This window comes from Malaclemys terrapin, chromosome 14 (genome assembly GCF_027887155.1).
Source record: "Malaclemys terrapin pileata isolate rMalTer1 chromosome 14, rMalTer1.hap1, whole genome shotgun sequence".
Lineage (NCBI taxonomy): Eukaryota > Metazoa > Chordata > Testudines > Emydidae > Malaclemys > Malaclemys terrapin.
In genome coordinates, this window is record NC_071518.1 from 4,578,485 (window position 1) to 4,598,849 (window position 20,365).

The 20,365-nt window shown below is 66.7% G+C and overlaps 1 protein-coding gene across 4 annotated transcripts in view; it reads left to right on the plus strand.

The window, feature by feature from the left end:
* PIEZO1 (piezo type mechanosensitive ion channel component 1) overlaps positions 1 to 20,365 on the plus strand; it is a 103,229-nt gene that overhangs the window by 73,567 nt on the left and 9,297 nt on the right. For 3 of the 4 annotated variants that reach the window (XM_054048840.1, XM_054048838.1, XM_054048841.1), the window contains exons 13-40: positions 73 to 184; positions 806 to 984; positions 1,529 to 1,677; positions 2,320 to 2,499; positions 3,588 to 3,673; positions 4,927 to 5,087; positions 5,422 to 5,598; positions 5,935 to 6,060; positions 6,882 to 7,082; positions 7,436 to 7,640; positions 8,057 to 8,161; positions 8,754 to 8,907; positions 9,289 to 9,532; positions 10,096 to 10,192; positions 10,606 to 10,774; positions 11,215 to 11,304; positions 11,578 to 11,666; positions 12,408 to 12,479; positions 14,437 to 14,534; positions 15,078 to 15,165; positions 15,638 to 15,712; positions 16,273 to 16,445; positions 16,523 to 16,635; positions 16,972 to 17,175; positions 17,911 to 18,169; positions 18,561 to 18,749; positions 19,477 to 19,873; positions 20,167 to 20,269. In XM_054048840.1, the coding sequence (XP_053904815.1) occupies positions 73 to 184; positions 806 to 984; positions 1,529 to 1,677; positions 2,320 to 2,499; positions 3,588 to 3,673; positions 4,927 to 5,087; positions 5,422 to 5,598; positions 5,935 to 6,060; positions 6,882 to 7,082; positions 7,436 to 7,640; positions 8,057 to 8,161; positions 8,754 to 8,907; positions 9,289 to 9,532; positions 10,096 to 10,192; positions 10,606 to 10,774; positions 11,215 to 11,304; positions 11,578 to 11,666; positions 12,408 to 12,479; positions 14,437 to 14,534; positions 15,078 to 15,165; positions 15,638 to 15,712; positions 16,273 to 16,445; positions 16,523 to 16,635; positions 16,972 to 17,175; positions 17,911 to 18,169; positions 18,561 to 18,749; positions 19,477 to 19,873; positions 20,167 to 20,269 (4,295 nt within the window). The remainder of the gene's footprint in view (positions 1 to 72; positions 185 to 805; positions 985 to 1,528; positions 1,678 to 2,319; positions 2,500 to 3,587; positions 3,674 to 4,926; positions 5,088 to 5,421; positions 5,599 to 5,934; positions 6,061 to 6,881; positions 7,083 to 7,435; positions 7,641 to 8,056; positions 8,162 to 8,753; positions 8,908 to 9,288; positions 9,533 to 10,095; positions 10,193 to 10,605; positions 10,775 to 11,214; positions 11,305 to 11,577; positions 11,667 to 12,407; positions 12,480 to 14,436; positions 14,535 to 15,077; positions 15,166 to 15,637; positions 15,713 to 16,272; positions 16,446 to 16,522; positions 16,636 to 16,971; positions 17,176 to 17,910; positions 18,170 to 18,560; positions 18,750 to 19,476; positions 19,874 to 20,166; positions 20,270 to 20,365) is intronic. The other variant, XM_054048839.1, reaches the window with a different exon arrangement.

A 20,365-nucleotide genomic window follows, 5' to 3' on the forward strand; every position in this document is an offset into this window, starting at 1 on the left:
CCTCCCCGCTGCCCGTCTGCCTCCGGGCCGGCTGGTTCCTCTGCCCGGCTGATGTCCCGCTGCTCCCCACAGCTGCTCTACACCCTGACCTTCTGGCTGCTGCTGCGGCAGTTCGTGAAGGAGAAGCTGCTGAAGTGCCGGCGGCCGCCCGCCTCTCTGCTGGAGGTGACCGTCTCCGACGCAGGTGAGCACCCCTCCCCCACGGCCTGCCCGGGGCCTCAGCCTCCCCCACCTCCACGGGGAGCCCACGGCAGCCTTTGGAGGGGGAGCCGCAGGGAGTGCGCGCTGGCCAGGGGAGACGCTGCTGTGCCCTCCGCCCTGCCCCGGGCTGGAGCGGGCGCAGCCTGTGCCTGGCCAGGGCCGTCGTGGCGCTGGACCTGCGTGCCGGGATGATGAGGGGCTGGTCTGCGTCCGGCCACATAGAACTGTGGGGGGACAAGGGCAGCCATGTGCCCCCTGCCCGCGGTAACAGGGCCCACGGGTGTTGCTCGGAGCAGCCTGGGCACGCTCGCTGCTTTGCAATGGGGGGTGGGGGGCTGGGGAGCTGCCTCCCTCTGCCTGGGCACGGAGCAGGGCATCTTGGGCACCAGTGACCTCTGATCCCAGGAACCGTGCCTGGTGCCACCTGTGGGTGATGTCTGATCCCCCTGCCCTGGCTCCGGGCATCGCGCCCGTCGCTGTCTGTCTGCATGTCTGGGGCTGGAGCCTGCCGCCCGCCAGGGAAATGTGCATGCTGGGTCTCCCGGAGCTGCTGCGCTGGTGCAGGCCTGGCACGTCCCCGGCTCTCACCCGCTGTGCCCTGCAGAGCCCCGCCGGCCGCGGAGCATGCTGAAGTTCCTGGGCGAGCTGCTGACGGATCTCTATGCCAAGTACTGGATCTACGTGTGTGCCGGGATGTTCATCGTGGTCAGCTTTGCCGGGCGCCTGGTGGTCTATAAGATCGTCTACATGCTCCTCTTCCTCCTCTGCCTCCTCCTCTTCCAGGTGAGGCCTGCACCTGACGGGAGAGGCTGGCTGGCAAGCCCTGCGAGGCGCCTAGGCTGGGCATGTTCCCTGCATGGGGTGCTGGCCTCGGCAGCCGCTTGCTGTCTGATTCCAGGGCGGCCTGGACACCTACCCCGCGACCGGCCGCTCTCTGTGATGGGGAACCCACCTGTGTCATGTGGGCGGGTGCACCAGGCCGCTGGGCGGGGTGCTTCCCGGCCAGCCCTCCGTGCCCAGGCTTAAAGAAACCCCCAAGGTCCCATGGGGTGACTGGGCCACTGCGGGTGGCAGCCATCAGGCGGGGCAGAGCAAGGGGCATCGAATTAGCACTGCCGCTGGAGGTCCAGGCCAGGCTCCGAGGGGCGTGACAGGGCTGCGCTGGGCAGGGTGCTGGTGCTGGCTGGTCGTGGGCTCAGGAGAGGGGGCGCTGCGACCACCCTTAGGACAGAGAAGCTGGGCAGCCCTGCTGGGAGCTGGGGGTGCGGCCGGGTTCTGGGCTACGCGGGAGGCGGGGCCCAGGCACTCATGGCTGTCATCCCCGCAGGTCTACTACAGCCTGTGGAGGAAGCTACTGAAGGGCTTCTGGTGGCTGGTGGTGGCCTACACCATGCTGGTGCTCATCGCCGTCTACACCTTCCAGTTCGAGGACTTCCCCATGTACTGGCGCAACCTGACCGGCCTCACCGACCAGCAGTGAGTGACCCCCCGGCCAGCCCTGACGCTGCCCGCACAGCGCTTCAGGCCAAGCCTTGCTCAGTGGCTGCTTCCACTCCTAGGTGCTCAAACCCTGCCCCAGGGGCAGAGCCTCCAGGTGGGGTCGCCCCATCCCCTCGGCAGGGCAGGGTCTGTCCTGGGAGTGGGGCCGACTCCCCCAAGAGGAATGGCAGGATTGTTTCCCCCCCCCCCCGGGCTATGGAGAGGGAAACTGAGGCACGGAGAGGGGCAAGGACTGCCCCAAAGGCCGTCTGTGGCAGAGCCTCTCCCAGCCCGACCCCTCTCCTAGCACAGACTCCAGCTCCCGCTGCGGCCGCTCAGGCAATTCCCACGAAGCACGTGCCGGGAATGGGCGGGACCGGGGCGTCTCCGTGTCAGTAACAGCCTGCGTCGCCGGGCGCTCTGCCGGCATGCCCGTTCTCCTCCCCTGACGGGTTACACTAGCTGCTCTCCCACCGGGCGAGGGCTGGGCCTGGCTGGGACCTGGGCAGTGCCCCGGCTGGAGCTCTCCAGCTCTGCTCGCTGCGGCTGGGGAGCAGCGTTTGGGGTTGGATGCAGGAGCCGGGGGGAGGGGGAGGGGGCTCCATCGCCCTGGTCCTCAGCCGCTCTCCTCCCATCCAGGCTGGGCGACCTGGGCCTGGAGCAGTTCAGCGTCTCCGAGCTCTTCTCCAGCATCCTCATCCCGGGCTTCTTCCTGCTGGCCTGCATCCTGCAGCTGCACTACTTCCACCGCCCCTTCATGCGCATCACCGACCTGGAGCACGTGGCCCCCCCGGAGCCCCGGAGCCCGCCCGCCCCCAGGTATGCTCCCCTCCCGCCTGAGCAGCGCTGGGGGCACCCGGCCCAGCCTCCTCTCTGGCCTGCCTGGTGCCCCAGTACAACGTGAGGAGCCAGACCTCGCAGCCCAGCCCGTGGGTTTGGCTTGGCGGAGGGGCCTGCGGCAAATACACCAAGCAGGGTCTCTGGGGACACGGAGCCGGAAAAGGGGCTGGGGCAGGGGCAGGCTCTAGGAGGTGTGTCTGGGGGAGAGGGCGCAGTTCCGGGCATCCTGTCTGCTCCAGCCCGATGCTCCTCTGGCACCCCGCCCCGGCTGCGAGCAGGGGGCCCTTCTGCAGACAGGCCTGGATGTGAGCTTGGGGTGGGCTGGCATGGGACCCTGCCTCTGGCGTTCATGCCCCTTGGTCTGACACGAGGGCAGTGAAGTCCTGGTATCTCCCTGTGCATGGGCACCGCAGCCCCTTCCCTGAGGAACCTCCCCTGCCCCTGGGCAGCCCCACGCCACCTCCCCTGCCCAGTTGCCCCACGTGTTGAGGAATGGAGTGTGCGGTGCCTGGTTCCCAGCCAGGCAGGGAGCAGCATTGGGCTCCTGCATGTTTGGGTAGTGCCTGCTGCTGGCTGCGCTGTGGGGCTGGGCCTCCCTCCCCAACCTCCTCCCTTGCTGCCCTGAACTAGGGAGGGGTCAGCTGTGGGCACTGGAGCCGAGCCCGGCCCCAAGCCCTGTTCTGAGCTGCTCTTGCCGGGGCCTCGGGATCCAGCTCTGGGCACGCTGCCGTGCAGAGAGCTGGGGCGGGTGAGCAGCCCCGGGGCTGTGCCCGGCGGGCTCCAGCTGGCCAGTGCAGCGCGTGGGATCGGCAGAGGGCGCTGCTGGGGGTGTCTGTCGGATGCCAGGGGCTGCAGGAGCAGGACAGGTGGCTCAGCAGGGCCGCCCTCCCCTCTGAGGGCTGACCCCAAGGCCCCGCATTGGCACTGGTGGGTTCTGTGCTACTTGGGGCACCACCTTTGGGATCTGACTTCTGCTTCTTCAAGGGCCTCTGCTCCCTGCGTCCCAGCCCTGAGGATCCCCCTCTCGGCTCCTCCCCTGAGACCCTGTCCCTCTCTCCCCCCCCCAGCAGGTGCGAGGTGGCGCCGGGGAGCCACCTGCTGCCCCATGTGGAGGAGGAGGCTGAACCCGGAGACTCCGACTCGGCTTCGGAAGGTAAATGCCTCTCAGGGCCCTGGGCGGAGCCCAGCGGGGTGGGGGTGGGGGGGACCGGGGGTACGCTGGCGGGAGAGATGTTGGGAAGGGAGAGGGAGCCTGCGGGGGCAGGGGGCACTGATGGAGGAGGGGGCAGGGAGAGTGCAGGGCCTGTGGGGGGAGCAGTGGGGAAGGAGGTTGGGAGAGCACAATGGGTGTGGGGTTACTGGGGGAGGGGCAGGGCACCCAGGGGAGTGCAGGGCATGGGGTGGGTGCTGGTCGGGGAAGGAGTTTGGGAGAGCACAAGGAGTGTGGGGGGGTTACTGGAGGAGGGGCAGGGCACCCAGGGCATGGGGTGGGTGCTGGTGGGGGAGGGGGAAGCGCACGGCAGGTAGGGGAGGGGGAGTGCACGGCAGGTGGGGGGCGCTGATGGAGGAGGGAGAGCGCACGGCAGGTGGGGGGTACTGGGGGGGAGGGGACGCGCACGGCAGGTGGGGGGCGTTGGTGGGGGAGGGGGGGAGCACACGGTACATGGGGGGCGCTGATGGAGGAGGGGGAGCGCACGGCAGGTAGGGGGCACTGGTGGGGAGGGGGAGCGCACGGCAGGTGAGGGGCACTGGTGGGGGGAGGGGACGTGCATGGCAGGTGGCGGGCGCTGGTGGAGGAGGGGGAGCGCACGGCAGGTGGGGGGCGCTGGTGGGAGAGGGGGAGTGCATGGCAGGTGGGGGCGCTGGTGGGGGAAGGGGAGCGCAAGGCAGGTGGGGGGTGCTGGGGGGGGAGGGGACGTGCACGGTACATGGGGGGCACTGATGGAGGAGGGGGAGCGCACGGCAGGTGGGGGGCGCTGGTGGGGGAGGGGGAGTGCACGGTACATGGGGGGTGCTGATGGAGGAGGGGGAGTGCACGGCAGGTGGGGGGCGCTGGTGGGGGGAGGGGACGTGCACGGCAGGTGGGGGGCGCTGGTGGGGGAGGGGGAGCGCATGGCAGGTGGGGGGCGCTGGTGGGGGAAGGGGAGCGCAATGCAGGTGGTGGGTGCTGGGGGGGGAGGGGACGTGCACGGTACATGGGGGCGCTGGGGGGGAGGGGGAGCGCACGGCAGGTGGGGGGCGTTGGGGGGGAGGGGACGCGCATGGCAGGTGGGGGGCGCTGGTGGGGGGAGGGGAAGCGCACGGCAGGTGGGGGGCGCTGATGGAGGAGGGGGAGCGCATGGCAGGTGGGGGGCGCTGGTGGGGGAGGGTGAGCGCACGGCCCTGACAAGCTGCCCTGCTTTGCAGCGGTGCCCGGTAAGTGGGGCCTGGTGCTGGAGCGCCTGGTGGTGCTGGGCTGGACCTTCTCCGACATCCTCACCCGCGGGCAGGTCTTTGTGCGGCGCCTGCTGGAGCTGCACGTCCTCAAGCTGGTGGCGCTCTACACCGTGTGGGTGGCGCTGCAGGAGGTAACGGGGGATGGGCGGGCGTGCTTGGGAGCCCAGGAAGGAAAATGCCCTCGAGGCCTCCCACCCCTTCCCCCTGGCCCTGGAGCAGCTGCAGGGCAATCTGCCTCTGCCAGCCATCGGGAGGGCCCCGTATGGGGGGTGGGATCCTCGGGGCAGGGGGAGCGCTGCGTCGGGGTGGGAGGGGGCCGCTAGCTAGCCTGGGGGTTCCTTCGGCTGCCACGTGACTCAGTGGGGGGCCCTGGCCGTCCGCGGTGAGGCTGGAAGGTGTCCGTGGAGGTGGGGGCCCCTGACCAGCACCCCCAGCTCTGCCCTTGCTCCCATGTGCTCTCTGCAGGTGTCGGTCATGAACTTCCTGCTGGTGGCGCTATGGGCCTTCGCCCTGCCCTACTGCCGCTTCCGCCACATGGCCTCCTGCCTCTGCACCATCTGGGTCTGCATCATCATCGTCTGCAAGATGCTCTACCAGCTGAAGGCCGTCGACCCGCATGAGTACTCCAGCAACTGCACCGAGGTGCGCGGGGCAGGGACGGGACAGGATCCAGGAGGGGATCGGGGCTCCCCCCTCAGCCTGTGGGCTCCCGCAGCAGGCAGCCCTGGGAGGTCGGCAGGGCTCCCTCCATCCTGCCCCAGGGAGCTGCCACCGGCATGCCCGTCCCTGCAGGGCAGCCCAATGTGCTGCTGCCCCAGGACAGCGCGGGCATCAGCCATGCAGCTGCCAGGCACTGGGAGGGATTGGCAGCTGGTGGGCCAGACGCCCCTCCTCCGATGGAGAATCATGGGGACCCCCTGCCGGGGGGCTGGGTCCCACGCCTGGCAGCTGACGTCTGTTTGTGTGTTTGCGCCGCAGCCTCAGCTGAATGACACCAACCTGCTGGAGGCGGAGGTGAAGAACTCCACGCTCTACCGGGGCCCCGTGGACCCTGCCAATTGGTTCGGCATCCGCAAGGGCTTCCCCAACCTGGGCTACATCCAGGTGGGTGATTCGGGGGCACTGCTCCTGCTCTCTGCTGGACTCGCGGCCCGCTCTGCCGCTGCCATGCTCCTGCTGGGGATGCCCGCGTAGTGGGCATGGGACAGAGACCCCCAGCTCCTCCCATGGGGCCCAAGGCAGGATTTGAGCCCTCGGAGGCACCAGCTCACCCACATTCACCCGCTGTCCACACTGGCCCAGTGAAAACGGGAACCGCCTGCCCCTCCGCCGGGGTCAGCGTTGGCAGCTGTCACGGAGTGTGGGGGAACTCAGGGCCCTGCACCCCCAGCTTCCTGCGATTCACCATGACTCTCAGCCAGCCAGTAAAGGTTTATTTGGATGACAGGAATACAGTCCAAGACAGGTCTTGCAGGCACAGACAACAGGACCCCCCTCAGTTAGATCCATCTTGGGGTCCCAGGGCATCCCAGCCCCCCTCTGCCTCCCAGCCATCTCACCAGCCAGCTTCCAACACTCTGCCTTCAGCGACCCCTCCCACAGCCTTTGTTCAGTTTCCCAGGCCAAGGTGTCACCTGGCCTCCAACCCCTTCCTGGGTTCTCATGTTACATGCTCAGGTATTCTCCTTCGGGCAGTCTCCCATCCCCCAATGTAGACTATCCTAGCCACACTCCCCTGTCAGCATTCACAGACCACAGTAAGAACAGTCCCAGTTCGTCACAGCAGCAAAGCCGGTGAATCCATGTGGGCCGTGGGCAGTCCAGCACCTCGCCCATGGCTGGTGGGGTGACCCCTCCTGCCCGCCATGCCCCAAGCCCTCGCTCCCAGCTGGGACTCACCTTCGCCCCTGGCCGTTCCCCTGCAGAACCACCTGCTGGTGCTGATGCTGCTCGTCTTCGAGGCCATTGTGTACCGGCGCCAGGAGTATTACCGCAAGCAGTACCAGCTGGCGCCGCCCGCCACCCAGACGCTCTTCGAGGAGGCGTCACGTGAGCATCTGGACCAGGGCCTCATCAGCTGCGCCAAATACTTCATCAACTACTTCTACTACAAGTTTGGCCTGGAGGTGAGAGGGCAGGGCTGAGGGCAGCCCCCCAGCCCTGGCGCCAAGAGCGGCGTGTCTATGGGAGCGGGTGCTCCCCAGTCCTGTGAGCAGGACCCCAGCATGGCAGGCAAACCCCCCCGCCCAGACCCTGCCTTCGGAAACGCTCGGACACTGGCTGTGGGGAATTAACTCCCCCAGGATGGTGATTCCCTGGCGCTGCTGCCCGGGGTGCAGTTCAGGAGGGGGGACACTGCGGGCGCAGCGGGACCCTTGTTCTTCTTGCCCTCAGCTGGCTCGGTGTGGGGAGGGCGGCGCCAGCCAGGCCCCCTGGCATGGGGTTGCCGGCAGCTCAGCCCCTCGTCTCCCCCACCCAGGTCTGCTTCCTCATGACGGTGAACGTGATCGGGCAGCGCATGAACTTCATGGTGATCCTGCACGGCTGCTGGCTGGTCGTTATCCTGACCCGCCGCCGCCGCGCCGCCATCGCCAGGCTCTGGCCCAAGTACTGCCTCTTCCTGGCCCTCTTCCTGCTCTACCAGTACCTGCTGTGCGTGGGCATCCCCCCTGCCCTCTGCATAGGTAAGGCCCAGGGGGCCGGGACCAGGAGAGCGGGGGATGCTTGGAAGCCCTGCTCCTAAATCGCTGCATGGGCAGGAAACCCTTTCCTTCCCCTCTCCCCAATCTCTCCTCAGGCAGGGACCCCTTCCTTCCCCCCCACCTCTCCACAGGCAGAGACACTCCCCCCCCAGATCTCTGCATGGGTAAGAAACCCCTTTCTTCTCACCCCAGCCCCCAACCTCAGCACGGGCAAGGACCCCTTTCTTCCTTCCCTCTGCCCCTCTTATCTCTGCACGGACAAGGGAGTAGCTGGGGGGAGCATTGATGCTTGTGTGTTATCGAACCCCCATCTCTGTAGCAGGCCTGGGAGCAGACACATGGGCATGGTGGGGGCACGTGTGCCCCGCTCCTCCGGTGACCTCTCCTCTCCTTGGCAGACTATCCCTGGAGGTGGAGCCGCTCCATCCCCATGAACTCGGCTCTCATCAAATGGATGTATCTGCCCGACTTCTACATGGCGCCCAACTCCACCAACCTCATCAGTGAGTACCCGTCCTCGCCCTGGGCAAGCCCCCGGTCCACGTGGCACCACTGCTCCCCATGGGACTGGTGCCTCCTCCTTCCCGGCTGTCTGTCCACCCACCCTCAAAGCAGTGCACTGGCTCCTGGGCAGCGCATGTCCCCCCCCCGGGAAATGCCTCGTTCCAGGCCTTGGGAGCAGAGTCTTGGTTGCCAGTGTCCTTCCCCAGGGGAATCCCACAGGCCTGACTCTCCCCCTGCATATCCCCCCTGCTAGCCAGAGGAACTTGTCTGCCAGCCTCGCCCACTGGCCCCATGACCCGGCCAGCTGGGTATTCACCATGCGCTTCGCACCTCTGGGCATGTCACAGGGAGCAGCTTCCATGGAGGTGAGAACCAGCTGTGCCTCCCAGGCAGGGGGAGGGGCCCAGCTGGGGGTCTGCCCCCTTGGAGGAGGGGCCTGGCTGGGGTCCACCCCTTTGGTGGGAGAAGGAGGGGCCCAGCTGGGGTCTGCCCCCTTGGAGGAGGGGCCTGGCTGGGGTCCATCCAGCTCATTCTCCAAGGTGCCCATGGTGTTGGCATGGTGGGGTCCCTTTGACTCTCTTCTCCCTGCAGGTGACTTCCTGCTGCTGCTCTGTGCCTCCCAGCAGTGGCAGGTCTTTGAAGCCGAGCGGACGGAGGAGTGGCTGAGGGCGGCCGGGGAGAACACGGACCAGCTGGAGCTGGCCAGGGGCAGACCCAACCCGGTGCCCAACTTCATCAACTGCAGGTAGGGGATGGGCAAGCGCAGGTAGCGGGGCCTGGCCTGGGCAACTCCCGGCTCAGTGGGGCTGTGCTGAAGCACCCAGAGGGCGCAGAGCCTGCTCCCTCGAAAGCACTGGGCAGGGGGGCTGGGGGGCCCTGGCTCAGGGGAGCAGGACATTGCTCTGACGGTAGAGGGCCACAGGGAGGGGATGAGGCATGGAGACCATCTGGCGGCCTGTGGGGCATCTCGCTCTGCTCCTTGGGGAAGGGGTGTCCTGCCACCCAGACCCCCAGCGGCCCAGGACCGAACTGCCCACTGTGCCACAGGGATAGGGTGGGAGGGCTGCCCTTGCCCCGCGGCTCCAGGGCTGTCAGCGCTGCTATGAGCCGGCTGCCCTGGCTGCAGGTCGTACCTGGACATGCTGAAGGTGGTGGTGTTCCGTTACCTCTTCTGGTTCGTCCTGGTCGTGGTCTTCATCACCGGTGCCACCCGCATCAGCATCTTCGGCCTGGGCTACCTGCTGGCCTGTTTCTACCTGCTGCTCTTCGGCACGGCCATGCTGCGCAAGCCGGCCAAGGCCCGGCTGGTGCTCTGGGACTGCCTCATCCTCTACAATGTCACTGTCATCATCTCCAAGAACATGCTGTCGGTGAGCACCTGCCCCCGCCAATGCCCCCTGGGAATGGGCACCGGGCACGGCACGGCTGGGAGAGCCCTGGCAGGGCCTGGGGGGCAGGGGCACTGCTGGGTATGCCAAAGCCCAAGGGAGCACCCTCTTAGCACCCCCCATGCACCCTCTTTGGGGCCAGCCCCAGCTTCACTCTGTGCCTTGCCCTGGCCCCTTTCCTCCTTGGTTATCTGCCCATTGCCTGCTCCTCTGGCCCCGTGAAAACATCCCCCAGGGCTGGGTGGGCGAGGGGGGCTCTGCCTTCCTTGTCTGTGCACAATTCAGAGCCCCGTGTGGCCCTGGGGCCGGATGGGTTGGGCAGGGTTCACGTGCCCCTGTGGGAGCCCCCTCCTCCATAGGGGCCTTCTGCCTGTGCTTTGGGAAGCCCTGGCGAAGCAGGGCTGGGCATGCGTTTCCTTTAGACACAGGGGAGTGTGGAGCAGAGTGGCAGGGGCCCGAGCGGGCAGCGTGGGGGGAGGGGAATGGTCCCAGGGCCCTTTGGAGCCCTGGGGGGGCTGACCCCCTCCCCCACTCTGTCCCGGCAGCTCCTCTCCTGCGTCTTCGTGCAGCAGATGCAGAGCAACTTCTGCTGGGTGATCCAACTCTTCAGCCTGGTCTGCACCGTCAAGGGCTACTATGACCGTGAGTCTCCGGCTGCTGGGCAGAGTGCCGGCGGGCAGGCTGTGCTGGCAGGGTCAGCGCGGGCACCCCGGGCATGGCCAGTATCTCTGGGGGGGAGCAGAACCTCATACTAGCCCCCCTGCTCTCTCACATCCCCTGCTGTATGCCAGGGGCTTGGACCATGGGCCTATCCCAGTATCAGGGGGCTGGCAGTAAGGGGCTGGCCCACTGAGGCCTGGGGTCCCCCAGTGTCAAGAGGCTGGGAGGGGCCGAGGCTCAGGGTGTTGTGGGGTTGGAAGTGCGGGGCCCAGCACTGTGGGAGGGGAGCCTGAGGTCTCCCAGTGTCCGGAAGGTGGGGGCTGAGTCCCGGAGATCTTCATGCCTGCAGTGTGGAGGTCGAGGCCCTGAACGGTCCTGTCTCTCTGCTTTGCCAGCCAAGGAGATGGGCAAGGACCAGGACTGCTCGCTGCCCGTGGAGGAGGCTGGCATCATCTGGGACAGCATCTGCTTCTTCTTCCTCCTCCTCCAGCGCAGAGTCTTCCTCAGTTACTATTTCCTGCACGTCATGATGGAGCTCCAGGCCTCGGCCTTGCAGGCCTCCAGGTGGGGGCGGCATGGCCAGGGGATGCATGCTGGTGGGGCAGGCTGGGAGCCCCCTCACAGCAGGGGCGGGGGGGAGGATCTCCCTGTGAGGTGCGCTTCTGCCACCTGCCCAGCCTGTGCTGAGAACCGGACTGGCATGGAGGTGGCATTCCCTGCTTGTGCCCCCGGCAGAGGCTGAAGGCCGCATTTCCCCCAGCTCCCATGGAGCGCCGGGGACTGGAGGCCCTAGTTCCTGTGGGGCCCCGCCCAGAGGCCAGCAGGGGCTGGAGAGCCTGGGGCCCCAGGGGAAGTTGGAGGTGCCAGTGCTCTGCTCCTGGATCCCTTGTGCCTTGAGCTCTGGGCGCGGTGCCCCGGGGGCGGAGGTTGTCTTGCTGCAGCGCCTGGGCAGGGGGCAGCGTGCGGGGGGTGCCCCGGCTCACTGCCCCGTGCTGTCTCCGCAGAGGATTCGCGCTGTACAAGGCCAGAACCCTGAAGAGTATGAGTTCCCACCGGCACGCCGAGGAGAAGTCGCTGGCCCAGCTCAAGCGACAGTGAGTCAGCCGAGAGGGCGGGCCCCGGGCTGGGGGTTCTCGCTGCCCACAGCCTCTCTGCAAACGGGGGCCTGGGGAGCGGAAGCTGGCCGCCTGGCTCCGTGGCGGGGAGATGGACCCCCCCAGCTGGGGGTAGGGGAAGTATTGGGCAAGGAGAAGGTCTCCTGCACCTGTGGCTGGGGCCCCTGTGTGCTGGCTGTGATCAGACAGCTGGCTGGAGTGGGGGGACAGACAGCGCCAGCGCCCGCAGCTGCTCTGTGTTTGTGGCTGCAGGATGGAGAGGATCCGGGCGAAGCAGGAGAAATACCACCTGGGGCAGCGCCGCAGCGACTCCACCGAGGCCCCGGACGAGGACCAGCCAGGTGAGAATGGCAGGGCCGGCCTGGGGCACCACAGCAGCGGCAGCATCTCGAGCCCAGCGCTAGCTCCTGCTGCCACCCCCAGGGAGTCCTGTGCACCCAGTGCCCTTTACCGGGCTGGTATCCCAATGGGAGCCTGGCTGGGTAGGACGGGCTGGAGAGAACTGGCAGTGGCTTTTGGGGACCTGGGGTGCACAGGGTGGGGCTGCATGGCCCACACCCGGTGTCCTGGAGAGTCAGGTGGCCCATAACCCCCCACGCTGAGCAGAAACATCTGTCTGTCCCTCCCTCCTGCGTGTGTCTGTCATTCCCCTGCCCCAGGAAGCCCCACATCCATGCCCGTTCTCCCGCAGACCCTCCCTTAGCAGTGCAGCGAGGTGGTTTGCCCTCAGATGGTGCCACCCCAGGATTCATGCCCCCACAGCAGCGTTAGTTCCTTTGCCGGCCTGGGCGCCGCTAGGGCCACGACTCTGTGCTGTGAAGAGTGCGAGCAAGCTAGAGGTCCTCCCTCCCTGCCCCACTCCCCCACAAGCAGCCTCAGAGGCTGGATCGGGCACACCGGGCGTGTTCATTTCCACCCAGCGTGTTGGGCATGGCCCGTCACCTCCCCTGCTGTGCCCTGCCCAATTCCGAGATCTGTGCCGTGGTCTTGACTGCCATGGGGCAGGGTGCGAGCTGGTGCGGCCGACAGGCGTCCTGCCCCGGCCGACGTGGTGCTCACCCTCTGATGTGCCCGTTCCGCAGAGCCGAGTGGCGAGAAGGACCCTTCCCGGCAGAGGAAGAATTGGTGGCGGCCCTGGTTAGACCATGCCGCAGGTACTGCCCCCGCCCCAGCATGGAGCACTAACACGGGCGACTGCCCTCAGCTCTAACCTTTCTGGTAGGGGGTCACTAACGCCTGCGGGGGGCTGCAGCAGGGGCAGGGCCGATCTGCCGGCTTGCCCATCCCCTCTGCAGCTCCAATGGTGCCTTCCTCGCGGCTGGCGCCGGTGCTGGCAGTCTGTCCTGCCCTGCGTGGCCCCGAGCCCGGCTCCTCCCGACTCTGCTTCCCACCCACACCCTGGGGTGCTAACCTGGTGTTTCTGTGCTTGTCGGTACTAATCGGTGAGGGGCTTGGGAACAGATCCTAGGTGCCCATTGGAGCCCCTTTGTAGACAATCTCCCCCCCCCGAGCAGAGGGTCCTTGGAACCAGGCTTCAGGCTTAAACCTAGGGGGGGCTGGGTTCCGTGAGCGAACCGTGCAGCTAATCTGTGTGCAGCACGGCTGCCCCGGAGCACTCGCCTGGGGCCCTGCCTACAGGGGCCTGTGCCATTCAGCTCTCGTGCGCACCGGTTCCTCCTGCGGAAGTCACTGGTGCAAGCTGGCACATGGCCCCTGCCAATCCCCGAGTGCCTGGCCGTAGAGGTGCCAGCGTGCTCCGTGAGCGCTGCGCCCCAGGGCGCTAGCCACAGGCTCCGGGACTGCTCGGTGGCTGATTGGGATGCAGCTGTTTTAATGCTCATTCTGCAGAGCGCTTGGTGGCTCTTCGGGGACTCCACTCTCGGTGCGCGGGTGCATGAGATCAGATTCTTTGGCCATCAGTGTGTATGGGGCCTGTGCCCATGCCCTAGCTGTCCTCCCCCAACCCTCCGCCCAAGGGCATAAAGGGCACGGAGCCAACCCAACCGCCCCTCGGTTCCTTCTGACCCCCGGTAAGGGAGGTGTCCCTTGTACCGTCCTCTCCTCCACTGGGGCCTGATAGAAGGGGCCCTCCTTGGAGGAAGTAAAGTCCTCTTCCTCCTCCTGTGCTGGGCAGAGCAGGGCTCAGCTCCCACCCTAGCAGGAAGAGCCCTCACAGGGAGCTTGGCGAGTCACGGCAGCAGAACAGAATAATTCCAGGACACCCCCACGCTGCCCGTGGCCTTTGCTGATAGAGACCAGCGGTTCTCCCCGGGTGAAGGCGTGGTAGGAGCTAGCCACGTTCGACCCACCACGCCATGGTCACGCTCGTTCCGCTGGAGCTGAGGCAGCCTCTGGGGCCTGCCTGAAGAACGTCCCCGTTGCTCAAAGGCAAGGCAGCCCCGCAGAGCTCGTGCTACCCCCCTCCAAGACGCTGCTCGTTGGAAGAGGCGTCCGGGTAGGAGTCCCATTTTGGCTGCTGGTGAATTCCTGCCCACCTCCACGCTTGGGAGCCGTCAGGAGCGGGAGCTGGCCAGGCAGCCGCCCAGAGAGGACCGTTCCTGACCCTGCAGCAGGAGTGGTTCCTCGAGCTGGGTTCTCCATGTGGCTTCCACGCCCTGCCCGCTTTCCCCACTGCTCCTCTGGGGTCCTGGGGAAGGACCTGGGGCATCGGGCTCCCTTTGGGCCCTCGGGTGAGGGTGCGAGGACATCTAGGGCGCAGGCAGGGCCCCGTGGACAGGCTCGGGTCACGTGCAGTGAGAGTGGAGTCCGTGGGGAGCCCGCCGGGAGGAGCACCGTGACTGGGGTAAGCGGCTGCTCGCTGGGTTGCACTGATGGTGCCCTGAGATACGCCGCGCTCAGGGCCGCCTCCAGGTGGGCTCTGCCCCCAGAGTCATAAGCCTGACGTCACCTTATCCTGGGCTGAGCTGGTCAAAGCCCCACAGAGCCATCAGTGCTGTGGGGCCTAGTCTGAGCGCCATTTCCCTCCCCTCCCCTCCCCCCAGGAGTTGGGGGGGTGGGAGCAGGGACCTTCCCTCCCGGGCTGCGTCCTCTGCAGGACCCTCCATGACACCGGCTGTTGTGTGTTGTCTCCCCCTCCCCGGCTCCCCACAGTGCTGCACTCGGGTGAGTATTTCCTCTTCGAGTCGGACAGTGAGGAGGAGGAGGCCAGCTTGGAGGAGCAGAAGCCAGCCAAGCAGAGTGCGTTCCAGGTAAGGGCAGCCCCGAGCCGGCCCTGCTGGAGCCGGGCAACTACCTGCTAGCCGTGGTCATGGCTGGACAAACTGGGTGTCCGTCCGTCTTGTCCACTCTGCTCATCTGTCCGTCCGTCCATCCGCATTCTGTCCACCTATCCCTGTCCTTATCCATCTGTCTCTCCTCTGTCCAGCCCCATCCCCCATGCCCCCAGCTCTCCCCCCCGTGCCTGTCCGTCTCCACCCCGCATCCTCTTTCCCCCTCCTCAGCCAGGCTGCAGTGATGGGGCCCCCGGGTCAGCGTGGCAGTGCCGTCCCTGGGGATAGACAGGACCAGACTCCAGTGCAGGGCGGGTTTGCAGACACCCTGGGTAGTTTATGGATATTTTGGCACAAACCTCTGGGAAGCTCGTGTCTGGGCAGGAACCGCCCCCCCAGCTGCCCGCCTGCCCTCTGCTCACAGGGAGGGGCAGCGGGCAGGTTGGTCCTGGGCAGGCCACGCCTGCGGTGGGGCTGGCGGCTGCCGGACACTGAGCTCCCCACCTTGTCTCTCGGCTCCAGCTGGCGTATCAGGCCTGGGTGACCAATACCAAGTCTGCACTGAAGGAGCGGCAGCGGCAGGACCAGGAGGACGCTGAGTTGCCAGCAGGTGGGACTGGCTTGCCTTCCTTGCCCCTTGCCCGGCTCGCCCTGGCTGGGATAGATGGGGGCAGGGAGCCCTCTGGGCTCGCAGTGTGTCCCTTCCCAAGCTGGGAGGAGCCCTGGCTGGGCATGTCCTGTCCCTTGGAGGGGAGTGTGATGGAGGGGGCATCACACCTGGGGAGGCCAGCAGCATCCCGGCCCCACGTGGAGAAGGGGTGTCTTTCCCCCTGACCCCAATGGCTCCATTTCCCTCCCTGTCCTTCCCCCCTCCTCTCTGGGGCCCCATTCCCCTCCCCACAAGGTATGTGGTAATCCTTGCTGGAGGGGGCCCTGCTCCCCTCCCATTGCCCACAGGCCCCAGAGGAGCCTTGTCGTGGGCCAGCCCGAGGGGGTGATGACGGCGAGCCCCATGGAGGCTGAGCATGACCGTCTGGGGGCGTCAGGCTGGTTTCAGGGGCGTAACCCGCCCTGCCTTGCAGGGGACGGCGGAGATGGAGACGTCTGTGAGGCCGATACGCCTGAAGAGCCTGAGGACCAAGAGGAGGAGGACACAGGTGGGTGGGAAGCTCTGGAAGATGGGGAGAGCTGGGGGTTCATGTCCCCTATGGCATGGGCACCCCATAGCCCTGACTGCCTCCCCCCCCGTGCCAGGCCCCACTCCCTCCCCCCGCACACCCAGAGTGGGATCTGCCAGAGAGCGCCCCATGGGGACGACCTGCCCTGCTCCCCTCAGGGCCCGGGGAGGGAATGTGCCCACAGCCAGCAGGGCAGCACAGCCATGCCCCAAGGGGATTGACAAGGGGTGGGGGGGGCTGCCAGACTGGACCCTGCTCTGTGCCAGGCAGGGGGCACCACTCACCCTAAGCACAGCGTGGTAAGGCCAGGGCTGTGTGTGCCTCCAGCCCCGCTCTGGGCTGGGAGTGGGGGGCTCAGCCAGGTGCCTGGGGTGCACCTCGCCTCCGGTGCTGCCGGGCCCTTGTGAAAGCAGCCAGATGCTGAGTGAGCCGTGGGGGAGACCAGCCGGGGCCCTCCCTGACCTCCGGGTGGCCGGGGGCCCCTCCCCAAGCTGGGTGCCGCGGTTCCAGAAAGCAGCTTCCCCTCCCCGTCCCTGCAGAGAGAAGCAACATGGTGCAGCGGGCGCTGAACATGGTGCGTTTCCTGTGGGTGCTGTGCCAGGCCACGGTGGACGGGCTCACCCAGTGGCTCCACGCCTTCACCAAGGAGCACAGGGACATGTCCACCGTCCTGTGGGTGGAGAGATACGTCCTCACCCAGAAGCTGTGCCAGGTAGGTGTGGGCGGGGGGAGGAGCGCTGCAGGCGCCAGGCCGAGGGGCGCTGGGTGACGCTGCTGTTCCCCTGGCAGGGAGACGAGGTGCACAGCGGAGTCCTGGACGACCTGTACCAGCTGGCGCCGGGCGACGAGACAGGCCTGCAGGCGGCCGCCACCTTGGACTCTCACAACAGCATGGCTTCAAGGCAGGTGCCTAAGGGGCCCGGGCAGGGGCAGTTCGGCCTGGAGCCGGGTTACTCTGTTTCCTTCTCTGCAGCCTGCTGCCCTCTCCTGCCACCTCTCTGCCCCCCAGGTGATCCCTCCCCCATGGCAGCCAGGTCTGCTGCTCCTCCCCTCCTGCCACCTGTGCTGTTGCTGCATGACCACCGGAGGCAGCACTATGGCTCTCCCCCAGCCACGCCAACCCTGCCATGCCCACCTCCGAAGCCCAGCATCGCCCAGGCCGGGGGCTGTGGTGCTTCCCCCGATGCAAGCCCTGGCTGCTCAGAGAGAGCCTGACCCTGTGCTCGTTGCCCTCCCAGTGGGTGCGAAGGAGGCGACCTTCTCAGCAGTGGGGCTGAGGGCACCGACGACACCATCTCCCCCCTGACAACCGGCTACCACAGTGAGGAGCAGATAACGGCCCTGAGCTCCCAGGAGGAGGTGGAGCGGATCCAGGGGTCTCAGGAGCTCCTGGTGTATCCCAAGCACCGGACCCGAACGGCCAGCGAGCTGCTCTCCAACAGGTAGTGGAAGGCTCAGAGTGAGAGCCGGGTCTGTGCAAAGCATTGTGGGAAAGCCATGCAAATTAGCATGGCTCTGGCTAGGAAGGACCTAGCCTCCGAAGCCTGCAGCAGGCACCTGCTCACCCGGGGATGTGCTCGTTAGTTTCACAGTGTGCAGGGCGGCCTCTAGTGGCAGATGTGTGTCTGCGTCGCTGCTCCATGGCTGCTCTGCCATTCCCCATGGCCGGAAGCTCCGGGCAGTACCCCTGGGGCGCGGTGTTCTGCACACGGAGGTGAGAGACCCAGTTCGGTCTGTGCATTGATCTCCCAGGAACTCAGCCAGCCCCGGGAGAAGGGGAGCCGTTGGACTACTCTGGGCTCCTGGAGTCCCGTGCAGCTTGCCTGAGCCAAACGACGGGCAGTGAAAGGGCGGCAGGTGCTGGGGACTGGGGGCATCCCTGGGGAAGGCGTTGCTAGGCTCCCAGCCTGTCTTTTCTCTCGGCAGGCAGAGCAGGCCTGTACACGAAGAAGTCCCAGCTCCTGTGTAAATGGCACTTGCTCTAGGGGGGCAGGACACAAACCAGGGAGCGCAGCACCCCAAACACAGGCCTCTGCCATTGGAGAGGGTTCCCCTTAGCTGGTAGCAGAGCCAGTCGCTGGGCTCAGCCACTAGAGGGCGACACTGGGGCGCACCAGGCATATCCCCGGATCCCGCAGGCAGGAGGATCAGCCCACGTCTGGCTCTGTGCTTCCCAGGCAGAAGTACTTCCAGGAGCTGGAGGAGTCGGAGCAGTTCTACCGGGCCCAGAACCGCTTCCTCAAGCTGCTGCTGGCCCTGTACCACTTCGTGGCTGCCCATTCCGAGCTGCTCTGCTACTTCATCATCATCCTCAACAACATGGTGTCGGCTTCCGTCATCTCCCTCTTCCTGCCCATCCTGGTCTTCCTGTGGGCCATGCTCTCCATCCCGCGGCCCAGCAAGCGCTTCTGGATGACGGCCATCGTCTTCACCGAGGTGGGTGCCCGCTGCAGGCTGGCTCCTGGGCTGCCATGTGCCGGCAGGGAAGCCAGCCTTCACTCTGCCCCCCGGCGGGCTGGGGCCAGGGCCGGCTCCAGGCACCTGCCTGGCAAGCAGGCGCTTGGGGCGGCCGCTCCGGAGAGGGGCGGCATGTCCAGCTATTCGGTGGACGGTCCCCACTCCCGCTCGGAGCGAAGGACCTCCCGCCGAATTGCCGCCGCAGATCGCGATCGCGGCTTTTTTTTTTTTTTTTTGGCTGCTTGGAGCGGCCAAAACCCTGGAGCCGGCCCTGGCTGGGGCGGAGCCCTGGGTCCTGCCTGGCTGCGTGGTGGGGCGAGGCTGAGCTCTGGGGCTGCGCGTGGGGACTGATCCCCTCTCCCCTCCGCAGGTGATGGTGGTGGTGAAATACCTCTTCCAGTTCGGGTTCTTCCCCTGGAACAGCTACTCCTCACTGGTGCGGAACGATGCCAAGCCCTTCTTCCCGCCGCGCATCCTGGGCCTGGAGAAGACCGACCGCTACCTCAAGTTTGACCTTGTGCAGCTCATGGCTCTGTTCTTCCACCGCTCTCTCCTGCTGGTAAGAGCTGGGGGACGTTGCGGCCGGTGCGTACGGCTTGTGGCTGAGCTGCCGTGGGGCCACCTGCCTGAGCTCTTGGGAGCCAGGCCTTGAGACTCACTGCCCCAGGCAGGGAGATGGCCCTAGCGCTGGGTCCTTCAAGCTCCAGGAAGCATGGTAGCAGAGGTGGGGTGCTGGAATTTGGGGTGGCAGCCTTTCCCAAAGCTAGGGGTACACCCCTGGGGGCGTAGGTCCAGGTGGGGGCACAGATAGCCTCTGAGTGGCTCCCCGGCAGAGAAATCAGTCGCTCGTGGTTCTGGCCATCTTCGAGCAGTGAGGCCAGTGTAACCAGTCCAGCACGTCTGCCTGAGGTCAGGGCGCTGGAGACAGTCGCTCGGAAGGGGGTGTCACCCCCCCCCCAGGTTTCAATAGGTGCCAGCGGTGGTACCTTAAGAGATTTGGGAAGGAAGCGGGAGGGTCAGGCTCTGCAGTGTGATGGGGGCATGTGAGGGCACAGTGCTAGCTGGGGAAGGTGTACATCCTGGTGCCCGGCCTCTGACAACACATAGGGGTCGCGGGGGGTCTTGTTTCACTGGAGGGGGCTCAGCTTCCGAATCCTGGGAAGGGATAGCACAGCCGGACATGCCATGCCAAGCTTCAGGCCTGGCACCGCAGTGCCCTGAGCCCGACCCCCAGTCCCTCATCCCCAGCCGGCTGGCACTGACCCTGGCTGCCCCCTTCCCTGCAGTGTTACGGCCTGTGGGATCACAAGGAGGATGCCTTCGCCAAGTGGAAGCGCGAGGCCGAGCGGGCGGAGGAGGAGAAGCGCGAGGCCGAGCGGGCGGAGGAGGAGAAGCGCGAGGCCGAGCGGGCGGAGGAGGAGAAGCGCGAGGCCGAGCGGGCGGAGGAGGAGAAGCGCAAGGCAGCAGAGCCGGCAGTGGAGCCGCCACCCGTGCTGGACAGGGGGGACGGTGCGGAGCCCCCAGCAGCGAATGGGGCAGAGGCAGAGGTGGTGGCAGCAGGACTGGAGCTGCAGGAGAAGGGGGCCGGGGAGGGGGAGAAGGGGAGCCATCTGCGCTTCCGGAAGAAGAAGAAGGAGAAGAGGAGGTGGACCAAGAAGTGGAAGGCAGTAGCAACAGTGGCAGGTACATGGGCGGGGAGGGCCTGGTGGTGCGAGCACATTCCCTACTGGGGGGCGCTAAGGACCCTGGCAGGGTCGCTGGGCCATTCTGCTGGGATCTCCCTTAGAAACCCTGGCACTGTGGGGACCCGCTGCCAGAGCGGGCTGGGGGGTGCCCGTCTGTGCCACTCTGGGGCTGTGCAGAGCAGGGTGCTCTCCCACCCCACCCATCCAAGAGGCAGAAGCCCACATGCTCGCTGCCCCCAGCCCAGCAGGGCCGGGCATGCTGGGGGCTAACCCTTGATTTCTGAACGGCAGAGGAGGAGGACGAGGAGAAGGAGAAGGAAGAGAAGAAGCAGAGCCCAGCCCGGGAGAAGCTGAAGGCTGCTGGGCTCAGAGTCAAGCTCTTCCTTCTAGCTGTGTAAGTGACCCCAACCCTCAGCCTGGAGGGACAGCCTCTGAGCCCGCCACCACCGCACACCCTGACCCCCCCCCCCACTGTCCCTGCCACCCCCCA